The 23,345-nt window shown below is 40.6% G+C and overlaps 2 protein-coding genes across 12 annotated transcripts in view; both read right to left on the bottom strand.

Moving 5' to 3' along the window:
• Positions 1 to 1,700: 1,700 nt before the first annotated feature.
• On the bottom strand, positions 1,701 to 9,852 carry CLDN34 (claudin 34). The gene is made up of 3 exons (XM_074359678.1): positions 9,563 to 9,852; positions 2,496 to 3,285; positions 1,701 to 1,871 (listed from the first exon to the last, which is right to left on the bottom strand). The coding sequence occupies exons 1-3, from the start codon at positions 9,850 to 9,852 to the stop codon at positions 1,701 to 1,703; spliced, it is 1,251 nt and encodes a 416-aa protein (XP_074215779.1).
• A 285-nt stretch (positions 9,853 to 10,137) lies between these two features.
• The window catches only part of SHROOM2 (shroom family member 2), a 547,407-nt gene continuing 534,199 nt past the window's right edge, over positions 10,138 to 23,345 (bottom strand). For 9 of the 11 annotated variants that reach the window (XR_012504818.1, XR_012504820.1, XR_012504815.1 and 6 more), the window contains 3 exons: positions 12,378 to 12,564; positions 11,617 to 11,737; positions 10,138 to 10,155 (listed from right to left, as the gene is read on the bottom strand). The gene's annotated coding sequence lies outside the window, so the exon portion shown is untranslated. Of the gene's footprint in view, positions 10,156 to 11,616; positions 11,738 to 12,377; positions 12,581 to 23,345 lie in introns of all 11 variants that reach the window. The other 2 variants (XR_012504811.1, XR_012504812.1) reach the window with 2 other exon arrangements.

Genomic DNA, 23,345 nt, shown 5'->3' with positions numbered 1-23,345 from the left:
TTAATGTTTCTTGTAAATCTTGTTTGGTGGTGCTGAACTCTTTTAGCTTTTGCTTGTCTGTAAAACTTTTGATCTCTCTGTCAAATCTGAATGACACCCTTGCTAGGTAGAGTGTTCTTGGTTGTAGGTTTTTCCCTTTCATCACTTTAAATATATTGTGCCACTTCCTTCTGGCCTGCAGACTTTCTGCTGAAAAGTCAGCTGATAGCTTTATGGAAATTCCCTCATACATAATGTGTTGCTTTCCCCTTGTTGCTTTTAATATTCTCTCTTTATCTTTAATTTTTGCCATTTTAATTACATTATGTTTTGATGTGGTCCTCTTTGCATTGGTCTTGTTTGGGACTCCCTGTGCTTCCTGTACTTAGATGTCTGCTTCCTTTCTCAGGTTAGGGAAGTTTTCATCTGTTATATCTGCACATATGTTCTCTGCCCCTTCTCTCTCTTTTCCTTCTGGGACCCCATATTGCAAATGTTAGTGTGCCTGACATTGTCTCAGAGGTCTCTTAAACTGTCTTCATTTTTAAGATTTTTTTTCTTTTCAACTTCAGTAATTTCCACTACTGTTTTCCAGCTCACTGGTCCACTCCTCCATATCATTTAATCTACTGTTGATTCCTTCTAGTGCATTTTTCATTTCACTTATATTTGTCATCTCTATTTTGTTCTTTATATTTTCTAACACTTTGTTAAGAACATCTAACTTTTCTTTCTGTTTATCCATTTTCTCCTGAGTTCTTTGATATTTATGATTATACCTTGTACTCTTTCTCAGGTAGACTGCCTATCTCCACTTCACTTGGTTCTTCTTCTGGGTTTTATCTTGTTCTTTTATTTGGAACATCTTCCTCTGTTGCCTCATTTTTGCCTAATTTGCTGTTTTTATTTCTGTGTATCTGGTAGGTTGTTTATGTTTCCTGAGCTTGGAGAAGTGGCCTTTTGTAGAAGACAGCCTATGTATTCCAGTAGCACACTCCTCTCTGTTCACCAGAGCTGTATGCTCTAGGGGTGTCTCCTATGTGGGCTATGTGGGTTCTTCTGTTTTGGTGGGCTGACTACTATGGGTTGTGTATAGGCGTGGCTGGCCCCTGGTCCTGTTGGTTGCCAGGTTTCACTTTGTGCACTGGTTTTTGGGGATAGGTCATGACGCAACTGGCTGTGGAACCCCATCAGGCCCCAGAGCTAGTGCTGGATCACTGGTTGGCAGCACCAGGTTCTGCAGTGGGTGGTTACAGGGCCAGGGTTGCCAGATCTAGTGTCAGCCTGCTGATGGATGCTCACTAGTGGGTGGAGCCTCATCCTGAAGACTCTGGCTGAAGTTCCCAAGTTATCTCAGAGCTGGTGTTGGCCTGCTAGTGGGCAGGGCTGGGTCCTGCCACAGGTGGCTGGGGGACTGCAGTTGTCCTGGGGCTGGTGCCTGCCTGCTGGTGGGCAGGTTCAGGGTTCTGGGTGTTCTGGGGCTGGCACCTACCCACTGGTGGGTGGAGCTGGGTCCCGGGGTCTTTGGCTGCAGGGCCCTTGGGGCCCCAAGTCTAGTTCCTATGCCCTAGTTGTGGGGCTGTCGTGCGCCCTCTTGTGGTCAAGGTCATGTCCAGGGTGGCTGTGGGCTCAGGGGGTCTTAAAGCAGCCCGCCTGCAGGTGGGTGGCGCTCTGTCCCCACCCAGCTAGTTGTCTGGCCTAAAGCATCCCAGTACTGATGCTTACAGGCTGGTAGGCAGGGCCAGGGCCGGGTCCTGAGGCTTATCGTCTAGGGAGAGGATTCCAGAAGGGTGTTCGCCAGCACCAGTGTCCGTGTGGTAGAAGGAGTCTCCAGAAATGGCTGTCCCCAACGTCTGTGTCCCCAGGGTGAGCTCCGGTCGTCTCCTGCCTCCCTGAGAGACTCTAAGATCAGCAGGTGGGTCTGACCCGGGCTTCTTTCAAGCGACTGCTCCTGCCCTGGGTCCTGGTGCATGTGAGAGCTTGTGTGCGCCCTTTAAGAGTGGACTCTCTATTTCCCACAGCCCTCTAGGTCTGCCCAAAATAAGCCCCCCAGCCTTCAAAGCCTAACATTCTGGGGGCTCATCTTCCCAGCACAGAATCCCTGGGCTGGGGCACTCACTGTGGGGTTCAGGCCGCTTGCTCCTTGGGGAGAACCTCAGCAACTGTAGTTATTCTTCAGTTTGTGGGTCACTCACTAGGGGTGTGGGTCTTGACTATACCATGATTCTGCCCCTTTTGCCCATCTTGTTGTGGTTCCTTCTTTATATCTTTAGTTGTATAAGGTCTTTTCTAGTAGGTTCCAGCCTTTCTCATCAATAGTTTCTTTGTAAATAGTTGTAATTTTGGTGGTGCTTGTGAGCAGGTGAGCTCAGGGTCTTCTTATTCCGCCGTCTTGGGAACCTTCCCTGCCTTTGATTTTTAACAATATGTGTACAGAATGTTTGCCTGTGGATTTCAGGAAGTGAAAAGCTTCCGTGAAACAGATGAACAGAAGAGAATATAAACTTCAGATGCACCCTGAAAAACCAAATATATTTTATTTTACATAAAAAAGTGATTATGACAATATGACACATATGTAGAAATTTCTTCAAGAAAACTATCCCCAGCCATTCCAAAGAGTAGGCCTTTGTCCAGACTTCTTGTTTTCTACAGTTGGCCACAGCCAAGGGTTTCACTAGAGTCCACTGCTTTAGTGGACATGTTTCACAGGAGAACATGGTGGCACTTAGTAGCGAGAGGATAGTAGTTGTGATTCCTAGTGGGAACATGTAAGAGAAACATTTCTTTGTTAGCATTTCTCTTTTAATAGAAAAGGTAATTGGAAAGTCAAGGATGGTTTCACCATAAAATTCCACAGTGAAATTCCAGCTCACGGTAATCATGGTACAACTACAGCTGAGTAAAAGGAAGAAGGCAGCAGTGTTGTAGTGCAGTTGGAGGAAACCTGGGTACGGGGCCTTGATCCAGCTGACTGAAAGTGCCACTGAGCCGAAAATCAGGACCGCAGACATCATAAAATTGGCCAGCAGCATCAGGTCCTGCCCACACCAGATTTCATCTGAAATGACCCAGCTCGAGTTGATCTTGCTATGCATCAGCAACTCAGCTATTGAGCCAGAGATGTTAAATTTCTGAAAATAGAAAGGTTCCCAAAGTCCAATGAACACAATGGGAACAGTCTTGCTATCAAACTCCCTCATGCGCCAGGATCTGCTTCTGGCTAGGCTTATGCCGAAACCCCAGGCCAAGTAACTAAGAAAAAGGCCCATCACTTTGAAGAACAAGTGCTTCATTTCAGGTTGACTGAAGACGAGGTAGAGGCATCATGAAGTCAAGCCAGGAGCATCAAAGAGAAAAAATAAACAGATTGAATGAGCCACAGGTTACATACTGTTCATTATTTACAACTTGTCCTTCTTGTCTAAAAGTTATAGTCAAGTGTTTTATGTATGTATTGGCCTTCAATTATTATTCTAAATATTTTATGTAAGAATAAATGATGCCTAGAAATCTGTGATCACAGTGGGAGTATTAATTTGCAAGGCATTTTTGGAACACAATTTGACAGTATCTTTCTGAAGTGTTGATACCTCTTGTCCACCAACTCCAATTCCAGGAATTGATACTAAGGCATTTATAAGAGTTTGCAAAAATATATATAGAGAGATGTTAGTTTCAGCACCATTTATCATAGAGAAAAATTGGAAATAACCTAAATGTCTATTAATAGAAGAATGCTTAAATAAATAATGATGCATCCACATTTATAGTGGAATTTTACATGGCATTAGTAAGACTGAGTTAGTCCATATGCACTGTCTGAAGAAACTTCTGCATTATACTAAAAAAACAAAATGAGTAATAATACACATGGTATAACCATTTGTGTCAAAAGAAGAACAGCTGTAATTTTCTTTATGTATATGCAAATAGATATGTACATACGTTTTTTTAAAAGTTGAGAAGGATGCACACAAAGTAATTTTAGGGAGATCAATTTAGAAAGGTAGAGACTTTCATTCTTACTTATTTTTCTATAATTTGTATGGTTTTTGTGAAAAAAAACATATTTTTATAATTAAAAACAATAAACTTGACCTTGAAGATGTATAATATGTTGCATATAGCAAACCATGCCTCTTTACTCTTTCTACCCATCATTTGCTCAAAATTCCCCTTTTATTTATTTTTTATTTTGGGGGGGAGGTAATTAGGTTTATTTATTTATCTTAATGGAGGCACTGGGGATTGAATCCAGGACCTCAGGAATGCTAAGCCTGTGCTCTACCACTGAGCACTATCTTCCCCCCTAAAATTCCACCTTTACATGTTGGCTTCTTTTGGGCACAACTTAAAAATGTCTTGATGTATTTTGCATAAACCAAACATCTTTGATGAAGCAAAACCTAGATTGTGGATCAACTTATTTGGATTTCTTTTCTTTTCTTTTTTTTTTTTTTTTCCATATGGTTTATTAATCCACCTTCCTATGCCAGCAAAAAGTGTGGATTCTTTTTTTTTTTTTTAACATTTTTTATTTTCAATTTGAATCCTTGGGAGTAAGTTGCAGGGATAATCAGAAAATGATACTCCTAGGGCTTGTCCGTCTGTCAGCAGAAAGGAATGAGAATGAGGCTCTGGGAAGCATGGCGTTCCTGTGCCAGAGAGAGGATACAGGGCAGGTGGCTCCCATCTTCCACATGAGGGATCAAAATACAGAGATTCGAAGTGGCTTGTCCTTGGTCAGAAATGGAGCTGGGATGAAACTCCAGGTCTTCTGATGCAGTTCTGCAGGTAATAGTATTATCTGCTGGAGGGCTTTTTTTTTTTTTTTTTTTTTTTTTTTTTGGTTCCACAGGCTCATTATTCACATGACTGAGGTGTCTTATTGGAGATGTCACACACTATCAAAATGTCCTCTGCATATTCTCCTTGGGACACGTGCTCTTCCTCTAGCGGAACAGGGTAAGACTTGTGGAGCCTGAAAGAAAAAAGCCATATGCCTTTTCCAGAGTTCTCTTGTCTCCTCTTCTAAGTAGGAGGCTCCCCCAACAGAGAAAATCGAGGGGATCAATAATTGTGTGGTTTCTCTGCAAAATGTCAAATGCCCGTCTAGCCTCCTGACTGGCTGCACTTCTATTAGAAACCTAACTCTACAAAGCACAATTGACTTTGAAATTATATAAATATTTCACATATTCAAAAAATAAAACTGTCAAAAACACCAGAGTAATCCCTACAAATAGAAAAAGAGATGAGCAAATTTAATTTCTTACCAAGTTGGTGATATAACCATACAACTACCATTAATGGTTAATGCTATAGCCATCATTATACCAAAAAATTTTAGAATGCAGTATTTTGACTACATAAACCTAATACAATAAATTATAGAGACAAAAAGGTCCTTAAAGAGCCCTTAAACTTTATTTAGTAGTCTTATGGCTAATAACAATATTAGTAATATTATTTTTAAAATTTATATATCAGAGTAAATAAGTATGTTAATATTGTTGGGGTTTCAATCTGGGAAAAAGAAATGCAGTATAAAATTGCAGCTAAATAAAAATTCTGTAAGTTAAGGTTGAATTAAAAGTAATTTTATAATAGGATTTTTTCCTTCTTAAAATATGTATATCCTAGTTCTGTTCACTAAAATACCTAGATACATTGATAACCCTGTAGAATGAGCACCATCAGTGTGCAAACTGTGGTTTTGAAATACCATCTCCATGTCTAGGGCTCACTGGAGGAATGGCATAGCTGATTTAAGGTCTTGGACTTGAAATGTACAAGATGCATCTGGTACATCTTGTTGAGGGACAAAAAAGAAAGCCCCAAATGCCAATGGGGGTGCTAATGGGCTTTCTTTTGGGGCTGACAAAAATGTTCTATAGTCAGTCATAATGGCTGCACAATTATGTGAGTGTACTAAACCACTAGTACATGTTAGAGGGTGAGTTTTATGGTATATGATTTAAACTTCAGTAACACTTATTAAAGCATGATTTTTAAAGTATTGTTGAGAGCAAAACAAAAACAACTAATAGGAACTACCATCCCTAGCACTGTGCAGGCCATGGAAATCATGACTGACTGTGAGTTATAGGAAGCACCTCCTCTTAACTGATGGGGATGGTCAGAGAATTAATTGGCTAGTGAAGAGCAAGTCTGGATTCCGGGAGGGAGGGATACGCTGAGCTCACTGTCGCCATGTGGACCTCCAATGGGCAAACCCTTGCTGATATATAAATCTCAGAACCAGAAAAATTCAAAAAAATTTACCATGATATATAATACAGCATAGCTGGAGAACGTGAAAAAAATTCTTAATGCAGAATGCAGATTTTTCTAGCAAAACAAGTATGGGAAAAACCGTCAAGAGTCCAATGCTTTTGTAAAAGTAGTCCAGCATCATCCAAACAGGCATGAGCCAGAAAAGAACTACAGGCTCTGGGAAAGGACAGAACTTTTCTCAAACATAGTAAAGGAAAAACTGAAGATGAACTGGAACTGAGATTAAAAACAATACCTTGTTCTTCTTAGATCATCCATGAACTTCAGTGTAACGATGGCAAGCTCTTGGACGTGGAAGAAACTCAAGAAACACGTAAGCAAACAGATTCCAGGCCACTGGCTGGCTTAATGTCTTACTGTTGCAGCCTGTAAAGATGGCCCCATGATCTTACTGCATTTAGAATTTGCTTTGCTCCCAAGATAGTGCTTCTGCAGTGAAATCCTTCCCATTAAAAAATTAACACGCTTTCTAGCCATGTTTCTTGAAAGGAAAATGACTTCAGTAATGATTTGATTTTACTAAAAATGCTTTTTTCTTAAACTTTAAAGGTAGAAACCATCACTGACAGCTGTTAAATGATTTTAAGGCGGGTTTATCTGTGCTTATTAATATTCTAGGTAGGCTTTTAACTAGTAAAGTTGACTTGTTTAAAAAATGAGCTGAGAATTATGAGAAGGGGGAGTTTCTAGCATGTCCATGATACAACAAATCAGTTTTTGGAAATTGTCACTTTGAAAATGAGATCCATGAATAGATTCTTTTCAAGAGAGTTCTGAACCTGCATAAAATTTTTTGTGTTTGGAATTATTCTGGGCAGCATTTCTGTGAGGTTATTAAGAGCAACTGGTATAAAAGGTAATTAGGTACAGAGTAAATGTGCTTTAATTTCAACATCTAAAATTTGACACGTAGTTGTTAATTGTATTGCTATGTACTCTTCTTCACTATTTCGCTCTTGAGGAAAATCATTTTCACAGAAAGAATTTTATTAAGTGAAGAGTTGAGGTAAATAGTATAATTGTCTAGAAGAAAGGTTTTTTTTGAATCTTAAAATAATACCAATAGAGGTATATCAGAGGACACGTGTCCCTGCGGCTCCACTGCCCAGAAGGGCACAATTTGATCATAAAAGGAATAACAAGTGCCATTGAGGGAAACATTTTGAGTACATGGAAACCCACAAGTTACTGTCAAAAGCATTTATGAGATAATTAGGTAAATTTGAACACTGACTAGGTATTTGAATGCAGTAGGAAATTATTGTTAACTTTGGTGTGTTAATGACAATGTGATTATCTTAAAGAGTCCTTTTAGAAATGTGTATTGAAATATTTATGGATAAAATAATACACTGCCAGGGATTTATTACAAAATAACCCAAGGCTGGGGTAGGTGAGAGTCAGTGATGGTAGAAAGGAAATAGGACCGGCCGCATATTGACAATTCTGGAAGCTGAGATAATTGTTGATTTTTTAATGTGTCTGAAAATTTCTGTAATGAAAACATGGAAATAATCTTGATTTCATATTCAAGGGTTGATACTCAAAAAAGAAGAGGACGAAAAGGAAAACTGAGGTAGGGGAAACAATTAAAAAAATAAATATATATAGATCGACACCAAAGGTATTTAGGGGCATTCTCCCTCCTTACTCTAGAAATTGAACAATTAAAGGGGGAAAATGAAGCATTTACCTTTTTTATGAGCTAAATTTTAGAGTAATGAAGTAGCCATGCTTGCTAACAGAGAGTTCTCTATCTACAAAAGCATCCCAGCTAATAAATACAAAAGAATGTTTATATGAGAAAGTCCCCAATTGTAATCCTTAGTGCGATAATTGATTCAAACAAGGACCATCAATAGATGAAACTGTTAGATGGAAGTTTGATGAAATTTACAGAAGAGATCAGGCTTTCCCCTCGTGGTCCACCCATCAGTCTTCGCATCACTAAGGACAGTTAATGTATACAGCCAGGCATAATGCACTCCGTGTGAAGTACGAGGCAGCCTCTTTGAAATACTGTCCCTCAAAGAGCTCACCCAGAATCAGCCTCAAGCTATAACACATTTAACGGCAGGGCAATTGACCCACTTTCTTCAGCAAGTCCAAATCATTTTCTTAAAGGGCAGAAGGGGTGCGGTAGGGGGAGTGCGTTATTTATTTATTTTTAAATTGAAATACAGTCAATTACAATGTGTCCATTTCTGGTGGACAACACAATGTCCCAGTCATGCATATACATACTTATATTTGTTTTCATATTCTTTTTCATTAAAAGTTATTACAAGGTATTGAACATAGTTCCCTGTGCTATACAGAAGAAACTTTTTTTAAAATCTATTTTTATATATATGTGGCTAACATTTGCAAATCTCAGTCTCCCAAATGTATCACTTCCTACCCCCTTTCCCCAGTAACCATAAGATTATTTACTATGTCTGCAAGTTTGTTTCTGATTTGTAGATGAGTTCATAGTGTCCTTATGGGGAGTGCTTTAGATTAAGACCTAAGAGGCAGAGTGAACACCTTGTGTGGGAAAAACAAAACTATAGTTATTTTTAAGGTATTAAAAATTCTAAGTATTTGATAGGAAGGAATAATTCTTAATGTTTTTTAGGTAGAATATGATTGTGCAAGGAAATGTCCATTTGTTAGAGAGTAATATTGGAGTATATTATCTCAGTATTGGGATGAGGGTACATGTCTGGGGTTCACTTTAAAATCCTTTAGAAAAAGAAAAATGGATTAAAATAGGGCAAGAGAAGAGATAAAGCTAATATGGCAGAATCTTGGTAATGGTTGAGTCGGGTAGTGGATGCGGGAGGATTCCTTACATTTTGCACATTTTGGAACATTTTATCTGATAGATGTTATGACCATGCCATAGGAATTGAGGTCATTTCTTTTCAGTAGAAGTGTAAGATGTGAGAATTTCAGAAACTTACTTCCACACACTAGGTGTGTAGTATTGATTATTTATTTGACAGTAATTAAAATGCAGATCCAGTAAGACCAACTGGCAGGTGGGCAAGATTTTTAATGAAATGTTCTTTAGTCAACCAACCAATGAATCAAATTCAGACACAGAAAGTCACAACCATTTTCTGCCCCAAACTACCTTTGCCGTGATCCTGAGTCCTTGCAGGGCATCCAGGTAATACTCCGTGTAGACTCCTGGTAGTTTTGGTTCTGATGCAATGAGGAATTTTACTTTTATGGAACAGCAGGACGCATGTGGCTCTCTAGGGGGAGTTTTTAAGAGAGGAAAACCAAACTTCCCTACAAACAGCGTGAAGGCAGCCACACACGCAGGAGGATGTCGCCACCAGTTTGCTGAGTATCTGGCTTGAAGGGCACGTTGAGAGGCGGTAGGAAGGCAACCTCCTCTTCATTCATCACGGAGCGGTAATTCCAGACCACAGTCATCGAGATACAGAGGCTGGCAGCTACGTTCAGAGTTCCTGAGGCAGTGAATGGATTACAGGCGGCCCTCGTCCACGCAATTCCCAGGTACACGTTCCTAAGCGCAAAGATGATGAAGGCTTTTCCCAGAAGCCCGAGGATGCTGGCCATCAGGAGACTTTGAGCAATACGGATATGGAGAGGGAGGTGTGTCCCGGGAGGTGTAGTGGTGACACGGGGTGGCCGGGCTGGCATCGTGGACGTGGTGGAAGACGCAGGCTCACCGCATCCCCACGCGGGCCGGGCCGGCCCGGCGGGGAGAGCGCGGCAGTGTCGCTGCACCGCACTGGACACTCCGCCAGGCCCACGGCCGCGGTGCCCGGGGTCCATCCGATGGTGACGACGACGAAGCCTGCTAGCTGGCGTTCGCTGTTACTGTTGAGCAAGGGCATGGTGGCCGCATACCCGGGGGCGCTGCAAACAAATCCAGGGCATGGTGAGAGTGGGCCCCTCGTGCCTGGAGCACCCCCCGCGGGTGAGCAGTGAGCCATGGGAGAGGGACGTGCTGCATTTCAGGGGGAAGCGCCAGGTCTGAGAGAGGGGCTGCGTTTGACGATGGAGACCTCTGACCCCCGCGCTCTGCCAGAGGGAGCGCAGACCCAGCAAACCCGGTGACTGGCCCTGTTTACCGAAAGCCTGAGAAGGCACAGCCCTTCACACCGGCAGCTCTACTTCCGGGCATCTGTCTAAAGACGTAATTAAGACTGGCCACACGCACTTAGTCACAAAGATGGTCACCACCACACTGTAATATTGAAAAATGGGAAACTTCAAGTCCCGCAGGAGGGCTCGGTTAAACAATTGGTGCTACTTCCATACAAGGGAGCTACGTGCCCATGTGCAAAATATACCTGGAGTCATATGAGGTGTGCTAATGTTGTGTTTGACTCTTTTTCACTTGGCATAGTGTTTTCAAGGTGCATCCGTGTCGTAGCGTGTGAGTACTTGGTTCCCTTGATGGCAACGCAGTCGTCAATTGTATGGATGTACCACAGTCTGTTTAGACATGCGTCAGTGTCTGGACGTTTGGACTGGTTCCAAGTTTTGGCTATTATGAACAATGCTGCTATAAACATTTCTATGTGAAACTTTGTATGGTAATACGTCCTCCTCTCTCTCCTGCAGGTACCGAGGAGATGGATTAGTGGGTCGTATGGCAAGTGTACGTTTAAGTCTTTGTAAAGTTCTAAACTGTTCTACCAACTGGCTGCACCATTTTACATTCCCACCAGAAAAGGAAGGTTCCAGTTTCTCCATATCTTCTCCAACATTGTGGTAGTTTTAATGTTTTTGATTATGGCCATTCTAGTTGCCATTACAACAAAATGTGACCAAAAGGAAAAATGATCAGAATATATCGAGCAAGAATAGCACATTACCCACTAGTATGTATAATATAATCAGAGTTATGAATAGACATTTTTAACTGCGTTAGAGGGGTGATGAATTTTGAAAGCTATTTGTATTGTGAAGAAGCACATTCATAGAGAAAAGAGCACATATTATCACAGGGCAAACAGCCGCAGAGCCAGCGCTCAGTCTGAGATACACAGCATCACCAATTCCTCATTTGTTTTTAGAGTTTTCACCTCAGAAAGCACCCCCAAGCGCCAGTTAAATCTGTTTTTCAAAATAGGAATCATGCCATAGGCATTCCTGTGGGACTGCTGCTTTCACTCAACGCTGTGCTTATGACTTGAGATTATGTTTTCTTTTAATGATGCCTGACTATTCAACAGTTACTTGTCAAGAGCGTGATTTCTTTTTTTGAGAGAAAAGACTTCAGGAAAGTGAAGCGACGGAGGATTAATTGTGGTACATCCCACACAGTCCTACCTAGGGGCATTAAAGTAATCCACTCACCACAGCACTTACCAGACGTGGATGTGGACGAGTATTTAGTAACGGGAAAACGTTCGTGGAGGGTTGAATTTCAGACGCAGACAATACTGTAAGTATGTAGGTGTCGTCTTACTCTTCCTTGTCATAAAGTACGCTGGAAAGATACAACACAAGATGCATCTGACTAGTGGGACTACTAGTGACTTTTTAAGGTAAAATTCTATTCCTTTAATTGGAGAAAAATGTGTGGGGCACCTACAGTGACGTCAGCACAGACATGAATAACAGGTGAGGCAGGAGCAGACGCTGAGGCCGGTTTGTGGGGAGCAGTGAGGGGGCCAGACTTGGTTACAGGGGTGGTCGCAGCTGGGAGGGCTTTTGCCAGCCTGGTACCAGCAGTCCCCTCTCAGGGCCAGAACATTCCTGGTGGATGCCATATTTCAAAAGGTTCTTTTTTGGCCAGATAATGCCAAACCAATTAGTTTGAGGGAACAGTTAAGGGGCACGTGGGCAGAAATCAGTCAGGTTGAGTTTGAGGATTTCTTTTGGGATGAGTGTCGGAGCTGACTGCCCAGCATGGGGGCTGGCGGGCAGTATTTCAGCGTTCAAGGTAACTGAACATGTTGTTACGGAGGGACAATCAAGTCTGGTAGAGATGGCACGCCACCTCAGCTGGCACAGACTGAGAAGGTAGATCACTGTGCTGCCACGGGACATGGGACGGATCAAGCCCGCCCACCAGGTATGGCCCATTCAGGAGGGTGATGCTTTTGAGAGACGTGAACATTACTTACTTAATGTCTTGGGCTCCCTCTGCAGGGCTGGGGCGCACAGACCCTGTTTCTGAGGGTAAGGAGTAGTCCTTTGGGGCCAGCAGGGAAGTCACCTTGTCCTCAATTCAAGTCAGCAGATCCTTCTAAAGAACTCTGCATTCCAGCGTCAGTTCTACACGTGAGAAACCCAGTGGGATAAGAACTGGGCCTGAGGGAAAGGAAGACTACGAGGTGTAAGTGAGGCCCATTTAAAACCATTTTGTGATAACTATTCCCAAATCTCTCCTCTCTCATCATAACTGTTTCCAAATCTCTTCTCTCTCCTTTGTCTTCATAACTATCTCCGAATGTCTCCACTCTCCTCGTAACAATTTCCATATCTCTCCTGCTCTATCCTCTCCCCTGATAACTATTTCTAAATCTCTCCTCCCTCCTCATAACTATTTCCAAAATTCTCCTCTATTTTCTCTTCTCTCATCATAACTATTTCCTAATGTATCCTCTATGTTCTCTCCTCTCTCGTCATAACTATTCCCAAATATTTCTTCTCTCTTCTCTCGTAATACCTATTTTAAAATGTCTCCACTCTCGTCATAACTATTTCCAAATTTCTCCTCTCTCCTCTCTCCTCGTAACGATTTCTAAATCTCTCCTCTGTGCTCTCACCTCTCACATCCTAACTATTCCCAAATCTCTCCTCTCTCATCATAACTCTTTCCAAATCTCTCCTCTCTCCTGTGTCTTCATAACTATTTCTAAATATTTCCTCTCTCCTTGCTTCTCAAACTAATTGGACTCTCTCATCCGATCTCCTCATAACAAATTCCAAATCTATCCCCTCTGCTCTCTCCTATCCCCTGATAACTATTCCCAAACCTCTCCTCTCTCCTCAAAACTCTTTCCAAATTGCTCCTATATCATCATAATTATTTCCAGATCTGTCCTCTCTCATCTCTCCTCACTCCTCATAACTATTTCCAAATGTCTCCTGCTCTCTCCTCAAAACGATTTCCAAATCTCTCCTAGTGCTCTCACGTCTCTCCTCTTAAGTAGTCCGAAATTTCTCCTCTCTACTGATAACTTTTCCTAAATCTCTCCTCAAAACTATTTCCACATCTCTCCCTCTTTCCTCTCCCCTCATAACTATTAACAACTCTCTCCTCTCTCCTCACAATTGTTTACAAATCTCTAATCCTCTCTCCACATAATTAATTCGAAATCTCTCCTCTATGATCTCTCCTCATACCCCTTCCTATGTATCTTTTCTCCTCTCTCCTCATAACTGTTTTAATATCTCACGTCCTCTCGCCACATAATGAATTCTAAATCTCTACTGTATCCTCTATGCTCATAACTCTTTCCTATATTCTCTTTTCTATTGTCTTCTAATAACAATTTTCAAATCTCTCCTCTCCTGTGTCCTCATAAGTAGTAACGTATCGCTCATATCTCATAATTTTTTCGAAATCTCTCCTATCTCATCTCTCCTATTAATTAATTTGAAATCTCTCCTCCTATATCCTTGTAACGATTTCCAAATCTCTCCTCTGTGCTATCACCTCTCTCCTCATAATTATTCCAAAGACTCTACTGTCTCCTCACAAATGTTTACAAATCTCTCCTCCTCTCTCCGCATAATTTCTCCGAAATCTCCCCTCTCCTATGTCCTGATAACGATTTCAAAATCTCTGCTTTCTGCTCTCACCTCTCTTCTGTTTAGTATTCCACAGTCTGTCCTCTCACCTCACATTGTTTCCAGATCTCTCATCCTATCTCCAGATAATCAATTCTAAATCTTTCCTCTAACCTCTCTCCTCATAACGATTTCCAAATCTCTCCTCTTAATTAATTTGAGATATCTCCTGCTATATCCTCATATCGATTTCCAAATCTCTATCTCCTGATAACGATTTCGGAATCTCTCTTCTGTGCTATCCCCTCTCTAAACCTAACTATTCCAAAATACCTACTGTCTCCTCACAAATGTTTACACATCTCTCCTCCTCTTTCCGCATAACTAATTCTAAAGCTCTCCTGTATGCTCTCTTGTCATAAATACTTAATAATATCTCTTTTCTCCTGTCTCCTTATAAGTATTTCTAAATCTCTCCTGTGCTGTGTCCTCTGAACGATTTCCAACTCTCCTTACTCCTCATAATGAGTTCCAATTTTGTCCTCTCATGTCTCGTTTTAATTAATTTGAGCTCTCCATTATGTTCTCATAACGATTTCCAAATATCTCTTCTGTGCTATCACATCCCTCCTCATAAGTATTCCAAAATCTCTACTGTATCCTCACAAATCTTTTAAACTCTCTCCTCCTCTCTCTGCAGAATTAATTGTAAATCTTTCCTCTATCCGATGTGCTCGGGAATTTTTATTAATATGTATTTTCTCCTCTCTCCTCATAACTATTCCCTTTCATCTCTTTACTCCTCTGTCCTCATGACGATTTCGAAATCTCCCATCTCCTGTGTCCTGATAACGATTTCAAAATCTCTGCTCTCTGCTCTCACCTCTCTTCTGTTTAGTATTCCACAGTCTCTCCTCTCACCTCACAACTGTTTCCAGATCTCTCATCCTATCTCCACATAATGAATTCTAAATCTTTCCTCTAACCTATCTCCTCATAGTGATTTGCAAATCTCTCCTCTTAATTAATTTGAGATGTCTCCTCCTATATGCTCATAACTATTTCCAAATTTCTATCTCCTGATAACGATTTCATATCTCTCTTCTGTGCTATCCCCTCTCTACGCCTAACTATTCCAAAATACCTAATGTCTCCTGCCAAATCTTTAAAACTCTCTCCTCCTCTCTCCGCAGAATTAATTTTAAATCTTTCCTCTACCGCTGTGCTCGGAAATTTTTACCAATATGTCTTTTCTCCTCTCTCCTCATAACTATTTCCTTTCATCTCGTCTCCTCTGTCCTCATGACCATTTCGAAATCTCCCATCTCCTGTGTCCTGATAACGATTTCCAAATCTCTCCTTTCTCTTCATAATGATTTCCAATTTTGTCCTCTCATGTCTCGTTTTAATTAATTTGAGCTCTCCAGTATCTTCTCATAACGATTTCCAAATATCTCTTCTGTGCTATCACCTCCCTCCTCATAAGTATTCCAAAATCTCTACTGTCTCCTCACAAATGTTTACAAATCTCTCCTCCTCTGTCCGCATAATTGCTTCTAAATCTCTCCTCTATCCTCTCTCCTACCTATTTCAAAATCTCCTGTCTCCTGCGTCCTGATAACGATTTCCAAATCTCTCCTATCTGCTCACAAGGATTCCCAAAACTGTCCTCTCTGCTCTCACTTCTCTTCTCCTTTGTATTCCACAATCTCTCCCCTCACCTCACCACTGTTTTGAAATCTCTCATCCTATCTCCACATAATAAATTGTAAATCTTTCCTCTATCCTCACTGCTCATAAATCTTTCCTTGTATCTCTTTTCTCATCTCTCCTCAGAACGATTTCCAAATCTCTCCTGTCTCATCTCTCCTCATAATTAATTTGAGTTCTCTCCTCCTATCTCCTCATAACGATTTCCAAATCTCTTTTCTGTGCTATCACCTCCCTCGTCATAAGTATTCCAACATCTCTGCTGTCTCCTCACAAATGTTTACAAATCTCTCGTCCTCTCTCTGCATAATTTCTTCTAAATCTCTCCTCTACCCTTTCTCCTGATAACTATTTTGAAAACTGCCCTCTCCTGTGTCCTGATAACGATTTCCAAATCTCTCCTATCTGTTCACAAGGATTCCCGAAACTCTCCTCTCTGCTCTCACCTCTCTTCTCTTTAGTATTGCACATTCTCTCCCCTCTCCTCACAACTGTTTCCAGATCGCTCATCCTATCTCCACATAATTAATTCTAAATATTTCCTCTAACCTCTCTCCTCATAACGATTTCCAAATCTCTCCTTTCTCCTCATAATTATTTCCGAATCTCTCGCCTCTCACCTCTCCTCTTAATTAATTTGAGATGTCTCCTCCTATATCCTCATAACGATTTCCAAATCTCTATCTGCTGATAACGATTTCGGAATCTCTCTTCTGTGCTATCCCCTCTCTACGCCTAAGTATTCCAAAATACCTACTGTCTCCTGACAAATCTTTAAAACTCTCTCCTCCTCTCTCCGCAGAATGAATTCTAAATCTTTCCTCTATCCGCTGTGCTCGGAAATTTTTACCAATATGTCTTTTCTCCTCTCTTCTCATAACTATTTCCTTTCATCTCGTGTCCTCTGTCCTCATGACCATTTCGAAATCTCCCATCTCCTGTGTCCTGATAACGATTTCAAAATCTCTGCTCTCTGCTCTCACCTCTCTTCTGTTTAGTATTCCACAGTCTCTCCTCTCACCTCACAACTGTTTCCAGATCTCTCATCCTATCTCCACATAATGAATTCTAAATCTTTCCTCTAACCTCTCTCCTCATAACGATTTCCAAATCTCTCCTCTTAATTAATTTGAGATATCTCCTGCTATATCCTCATATCGATTTCCAAATCTCTATCTCCTGATAACGATTTCGGAATCTCTCTTCTGTGCTATCCCCTCTCTAAGCCTAACTATTCCAAAATACCTACTGTCTCCTCACAAATGTTTACACATCTCTCCTCCTCTTTCCGCATAACTAATTCTAAAGCTCTCCTGTATGCTCTCTTGTCATAAATACTTAATAATATCTCTTTTCTCCTGTCTCCTTATAAGTATTTCTAAATCTCTCCTGTGCTGTGTCCTCTGAACGATTTCCAACTCTCCTTACTCCTCATAATGAGTTCCAATTTTGTCCTCTCATGTCTCGTTTTAATTAATTTGAGCTCTCCATTATGTTCTCATAACGATTTCCAAATATCTCTTCTGTGCTATCACCTCCCTCCTCATAAGTATTCCAAAATCTCTACTGTATCCTCACAAATCTTTTAAACTCTCTCCTCCTCTCTCTGCAGAATTAATTGTAAATCTTTCCTCTATCCGATGTGCTCGGGAATTTTTATTAATATGTATTTTCTCCTCTCTCCTCATAACTATTCCCTTTCATCTCTTTACTCCTCTGTCCTCATGACGATTTCGAAATCTCCCATCTCCTGTGTCCTGATAACGATTTCAAAATCTCTGCTCTCTGCTCTCACCTCTCTTCTGTTTAGTATTCCACAGTCTCTCCTCTCACCTCACAACTGTTTCCAGATCTCTCATCCTATCTCCACATAATGAATTCTAAATCTTTCCTCTAACCTATCTCCTCATAGTGATTTGCAAATCTCTCCTCTTAATTAATTTGAGATGTCTCCTCCTATATGCTCATAACTATTTCCAAATTTCTATCTCCTGATAACGATTTCATATCTCTCTTCTGTGCTATCCCCTCTCTACGCCTAACTATTCCAAAATACCTAATGTCTCCTACCAAATCTTTAAAACTCTCTCCTCCTCTCTCCGCAGAATGAATTCTAAATCTTTCCTCTATCCGCTGTGCTCGGAAATTTTTACCAATATGTCTTTTCTCCTCTCTTCTCATAACTATTTCCTTTCATCTCGTGTCCTCTGTCCTCATGACCATTTCGAAATCTCCCATCTCCTGTGTCCTGATAACGATTTCAAAATCTCTGCTCTCTGCTCTCACCTCTCTTCTGTTTAGTATTCCACAGTCTGTCCTCTCACCTCACATTGTTTCCAGATCTCTCATCCTATCTCCAGATAATCAATTCTAAATCTTTCCTCTAACCTCTCTCCTCATAACGATTTCCAAATCTCTCCTCTTAATTAATTTGAGATATCTCCTGCTATATCCTCATATCGATTTCCAAATCTCTATCTCCTGATAACGATTTCGGAATCTCTCTTCTGTGCTATCCCCTCTCTAAACCTAACTATTCCAAAATACCTACTGTCTCCTCACAAATGTTTACACATCTCTCCTCCTCTTTCCGCATAACTAATTCTAAAGCTCTCCTGTATGCTCTCTTGTCATAAATACTTAATAATATCTCTTTTCTCCTGTCTCCTTATAAGTATTTCTAAATCTCTCCTGTGCTGTGTCCTCTGAACGATTTCCAACTCTCCTTACTCCTCATAATGAGTTCCAATTTTGTCCTCTCATGTCTCGTTTTAATTAATTTGAGCTCTCCATTATGTTCTCATAACGATTTCCAAATATCTCTTCTGTGCTATCACATCCCTCCTCATAAGTATTCCAAAATCTCTACTGTATCCTCACAAATCTTTTAAACTCTCTCCTCCTCTCTCTGCAGAATTAATTGTAAATCTTTCCTCTATCCGATGTGCTCGGGAATTTTTATTAATATGTATTTTCTCCTCTCTCCTCATAACTATTCCCTTTCATCTCTTTACTCCTCTGTCCTCATGACGATTTCGAAATCTCCCATCTCCTGTGTCCTGATAACGATTTCAAAATCTCTGCTCTCTGCTCTCACCTCTCTTCTGTTTAGTATTCCACAGTCTCTCCTCTCACCTCACAACTGTTTCCAGATCTCTCATCCTATCTCCACATAATGAATTCTAAATCTTTCCTCTAACCTATCTCCTCATAGTGATTTGCAAATCTCTCCTCTTAATTAATTTGAGATGTCTCCTCCTATATGCTCATAACTATTTCCAAATTTCTATCTCCTGATAACGATTTCATATCTCTCTTCTGTGCTATCCCCTCTCTACGCCTAACTATTCCAAAATACCTAATGTCTCCTGCCAAATCTTTAAAACTCTCTCCTCCTCTCTCCGCAGAATTAATTTTAAATCTTTCCTCTACCGCTGTGCTCGGAAATTTTTACCAATATGTCTTTTCTCCTCTCTCCTCATAACTATTTCCTTTCATCTCGTCTCCTCTGTCCTCATGACCATTTCGAAATCTCCCATCTCCTGTGTCCTGATAACGATTTCCAAATCTCTCCTTTCTCTTCATAATGATTTCCAATTTTGTCCTCTCATGTCTCGTTTTAATTAATTTGAGCTCTCCAGTATCTTCTCATAACGATTTCCAAATATCTCTTCTGTGCTATCACCTCCCTCCTCATAAGTATTCCAAAATCTCTACTGTCTCCTCACAAATGTTTACAAATCTCTCCTCCTCTGTCCGCATAATTGCTTCTAAATCTCTCCTCTATCCTCTCTCCTACCTATTTCAAAATCTCCTGTCTCCTGCGTCCTGATAACGATTTCCAAATCTCTCCTATCTGCTCACAAGGATTCCCAAAACTGTCCTCTCTGCTCTCACTTCTCTTCTCCTTTGTATTCCACAATCTCTCCCCTCACCTCACCACTGTTTTGAAATCTCTCATCCTATCTCCACATAATAAATTGTAAATCTTTCCTCTATCCTCACTGCTCATAAATCTTTCCTTGTATCTCTTTTCTCATCTCTCCTCAGAACGATTTCCAAATCTCTCCTGTCTCATCTCTCCTCATAATTAATTTGAGTTCTCTCCTCCTATCTCCTCATAACGATTTCCAAATCTCTTTTCTGTGCTATCACCTCCCTCGTCATAAGTATTCCAACATCTCTGCTGTCTCCTCACAAATGTTTACAAATCTCTCGTCCTCTCTCTGCATAATTTCTTCTAAATCTCTCCTCTACCCTTTCTCCTGATAACTATTTTGAAAACTGCCCTCTCCTGTGTCCTGATAACGATTTCCAAATCTCTCCTATCTGTTCACAAGGATTCCCGAAACTCTCCTCTCTGCTCTCACCTCTCTTCTCTTTAGTATTGCACATTCTCTCCCCTCTCCTCACAACTGTTTCCAGATCGCTCATCCTATCTCCACATAATTAATTCTAAATATTTCCTCTAACCTCTCTCCTCATAACGATTTCCAAATCTCTCCTTTCTCCTCATAATTATTTCCGAATCTCTCGCCTCTCACCTCTCCTCTTAATTAATTTGAGATGTCTCCTCCTATATCCTCATAACGATTTCCAAATCTCTATCTGCTGATAACGATTTCGGAATCTCTCTTCTGTGCTATCCCCTCTCTACGCCTAAGTATTCCAAAATACCTACTGTCTCCTGACAAATCTTTAAAACTCTCTCCTCCTCTCTCCGCAGAATGAATTCTAAATCTTTCCTCTATCCGCTGTGCTCGGAAATTTTTACCAATATGTCTTTTCTCCTCTCTTCTCATAACTATTTCCTTTCATCTCGTGTCCTCTGTCCTCATGACCATTTCGAAATCTCCCATCTCCTGTGTCCTGATAACGATTTCAAAATCTCTGCTCTCTGCTCTCACCTCTCTTCTGTTTAGTATTCCACAGTCTCTCCTCTCACCTCACAACTGTTTCCAGATCTCTCATCCTATCTCCACATAATGAATTCTAAATCTTTCCTCTAACCTCTCTCCTCATAACGATTTCCAAATCTCTCCTCTTAATTAATTTGAGATATCTCCTGCTATATCCTCATATCGATTTCCAAATCTCTATCTCCTGATAATGATTTCGGAATCTCTCTTCTGTGCTATCCCCTCTCTAAGCCTAACTATTCCAAAATACCTACTGTCTCCTCACAAATGTTTACACATCTCTCCTCCTCTTTCCGCATAACTAATTCTAAAGCTCTCCTGTATGCTCTCTTGTCATAAATACTTAATAATATCTCTTTTCTCCTGTCTCCTTATAAGTATTTCTAAATCTCTCCTGTGCTGTGTCCTCTGAACGATTTCCAACTCTCCTTACTCCTCATAATGAGTTCCAATTTTGTCCTCTCATGTCTCGTTTTAATTAATTTGAGCTCTCCATTATGTTCTCATAACGATTTCCAAATATCTCTTCTGTGCTATCACCTCCCTCCTCATAAGTATTCCAAAATCTCTACTGTATCCTCACAAATCTTTTAAACTCTCTCCTCCTCTCTCTGCAGAATTAATTGTAAATCTTACCTCTATCCGATGTGCTCGGGAATTTTTATTAATATGTATTTTCTCCTCTCTCCTCATAACTATTCCCTTTCATCTCTTTACTCCTCTGTCCTCATGACGATTTCGAAATCTCCCATCTCCTGTGTCCTGATAACGATTTCAAAATCTCTGCTCTCTGCTCTCACCTCTCTTCTGTTTAGTATTCCACAGTCTCTCCTCTCACCTCACAACTGTTTCCAGATCTCTCATCCTATCTCCACATAATGAATTCTAAATCTTTCCTCTAACCTATCTCCTCATAGTGATTTGCAAATCTCTCCTCTTAATTAATTTGAGATGTCTCCTCCTATATGCTCATAACTATTTCCAAATTTCTATCTCCTGATAACGATTTCATATCTCTCTTCTGTGCTATCCCCTCTCTACGCCTAACTATTCCAAAATACCTAATGTCTCCTACCAAATCTTTAAAACTCTCTCCTCCTCTCTCCGCAGAATGAATTCTAAATCTTTCCTCTATCCGCTGTGCTCGGAAATTTTTACCAATATGTCTTTTCTCCTCTCTTCTCATAACTATTTCCTTTCATCTCGTGTCCTCTGTCCTCATGACCATTTCGAAATCTCCCATCTCCTGTGTCCTGATAACGATTTCAAAATCTCTGCTCTCTGCTCTCACCTCTCTTCTGTTTAGTATTCCACAGTCTGTCCTCTCACCTCACATTGTTTCCAGATCTCTCATCCTATCTCCAGATAATCAATTCTAAATCTTTCCTCTAACCTCTCTCCTCATAACGATTTCCAAATCTCTCCTCTTAATTAATTTGAGATATCTCCTGCTATATCCTCATATCGATTTCCAAATCTCTATCTCCTGATAACGATTTCGGAATCTCTCTTCTGTGCTATCCCCTCTCTAAACCTAACTATTCCAAAATACCTACTGTCTCCTCACAAATGTTTACACATCTCTCCTCCTCTTTCCGCATAACTAATTCTAAAGCTCTCCTGTATGCTCTCTTGTCATAAATACTTAATAATATCTCTTTTCTCCTGTCTCCTTATAAGTATTTCTAAATCTCTCCTGTGCTGTGTCCTCTGAACGATTTCCAACTCTCCTTACTCCTCATAATGAGTTCCAATTTTGTCCTCTCATGTCTCGGTTTAATTAATTTGAGCTCTCCAGTATCTTCTCATAACGATTTCCAAATATCTCTTCTGTGCTATCACATCCCTCCTCATAAGTATTCCAAAATCTCTACTATCTCCTCACAAATGTTTACAAATCTCTCCTCCTCTATCCGCATAATTGCTTCTAAATCTCTCCTCTATCCTCTCTCCTCATAACTATTTCAAAATCTCCCGTCTCCTGCGTCCTGATAACGATTTCCAAATCTCTGCTCTCTGCTCTCACCTCTCTTCTGTTTAGTATTCCACAGTCTCTCCTCTCACCTCACAACTGTTTCCAGATCTCTCATCCTATCTCCACATAATGAATTCTAAATCTTTCCTCTAACCTATCTCCTCATAGTGATTTGCAAATCTCTCCTCTTAATTAATTTGAGATGTCTCCTCCTATATGCTCATAACTATTTCCAAATTTCTATCTCCTGATAACGATTTCATATCTCTCTTCTGTGCTATCCCCTCTCTACGCCTAAGTATTCCAAAATACCTAATGTCTCCTGCGAAGTCTTTAAAACTCTCTCCTCCTCTCTCCGCAGAATTAATTTTAAATCTTTCCTCTACCGCTGTGCTCGGAAATTTTTACCAATATGTCTTTTCTCCTCTCTCCTCATAACTATTTCCTTTCATCTCGTCTCCTTTGTCCTCATGACCATTTCGAAATCTCCCATCTCCTGTGTCCTGATAACGATTTCCAAATCTCTCCTTTCTCTTCATAATGATTTCCAATTTTGTCCTCTCATGTCTCGTTTTAATTAATTTGAGCTCTCCAGTATCTTCTCATAACGATTTCCAAATATCTCTTCTGTGCTATCACCTCCCTCCTCATAAGTATTCCAAAATCTCTACTGTCTCCTCACAAATGTTTACAAATCTCTCCTCCTCTGTCCGCATAATTGCTTCTAAATCTCTCCTCTATCCTCTGTCCTC

This window comes from Camelus bactrianus, chromosome X (genome assembly GCF_048773025.1).
Source record: "Camelus bactrianus isolate YW-2024 breed Bactrian camel chromosome X, ASM4877302v1, whole genome shotgun sequence".
Classification (NCBI taxonomy): Eukaryota; Metazoa; Chordata; class Mammalia; order Artiodactyla; family Camelidae; genus Camelus; species Camelus bactrianus.
Note: the sequence above shows the minus strand (reverse complement) of the source record. Positions and strands in the feature narration are given on the sequence as shown.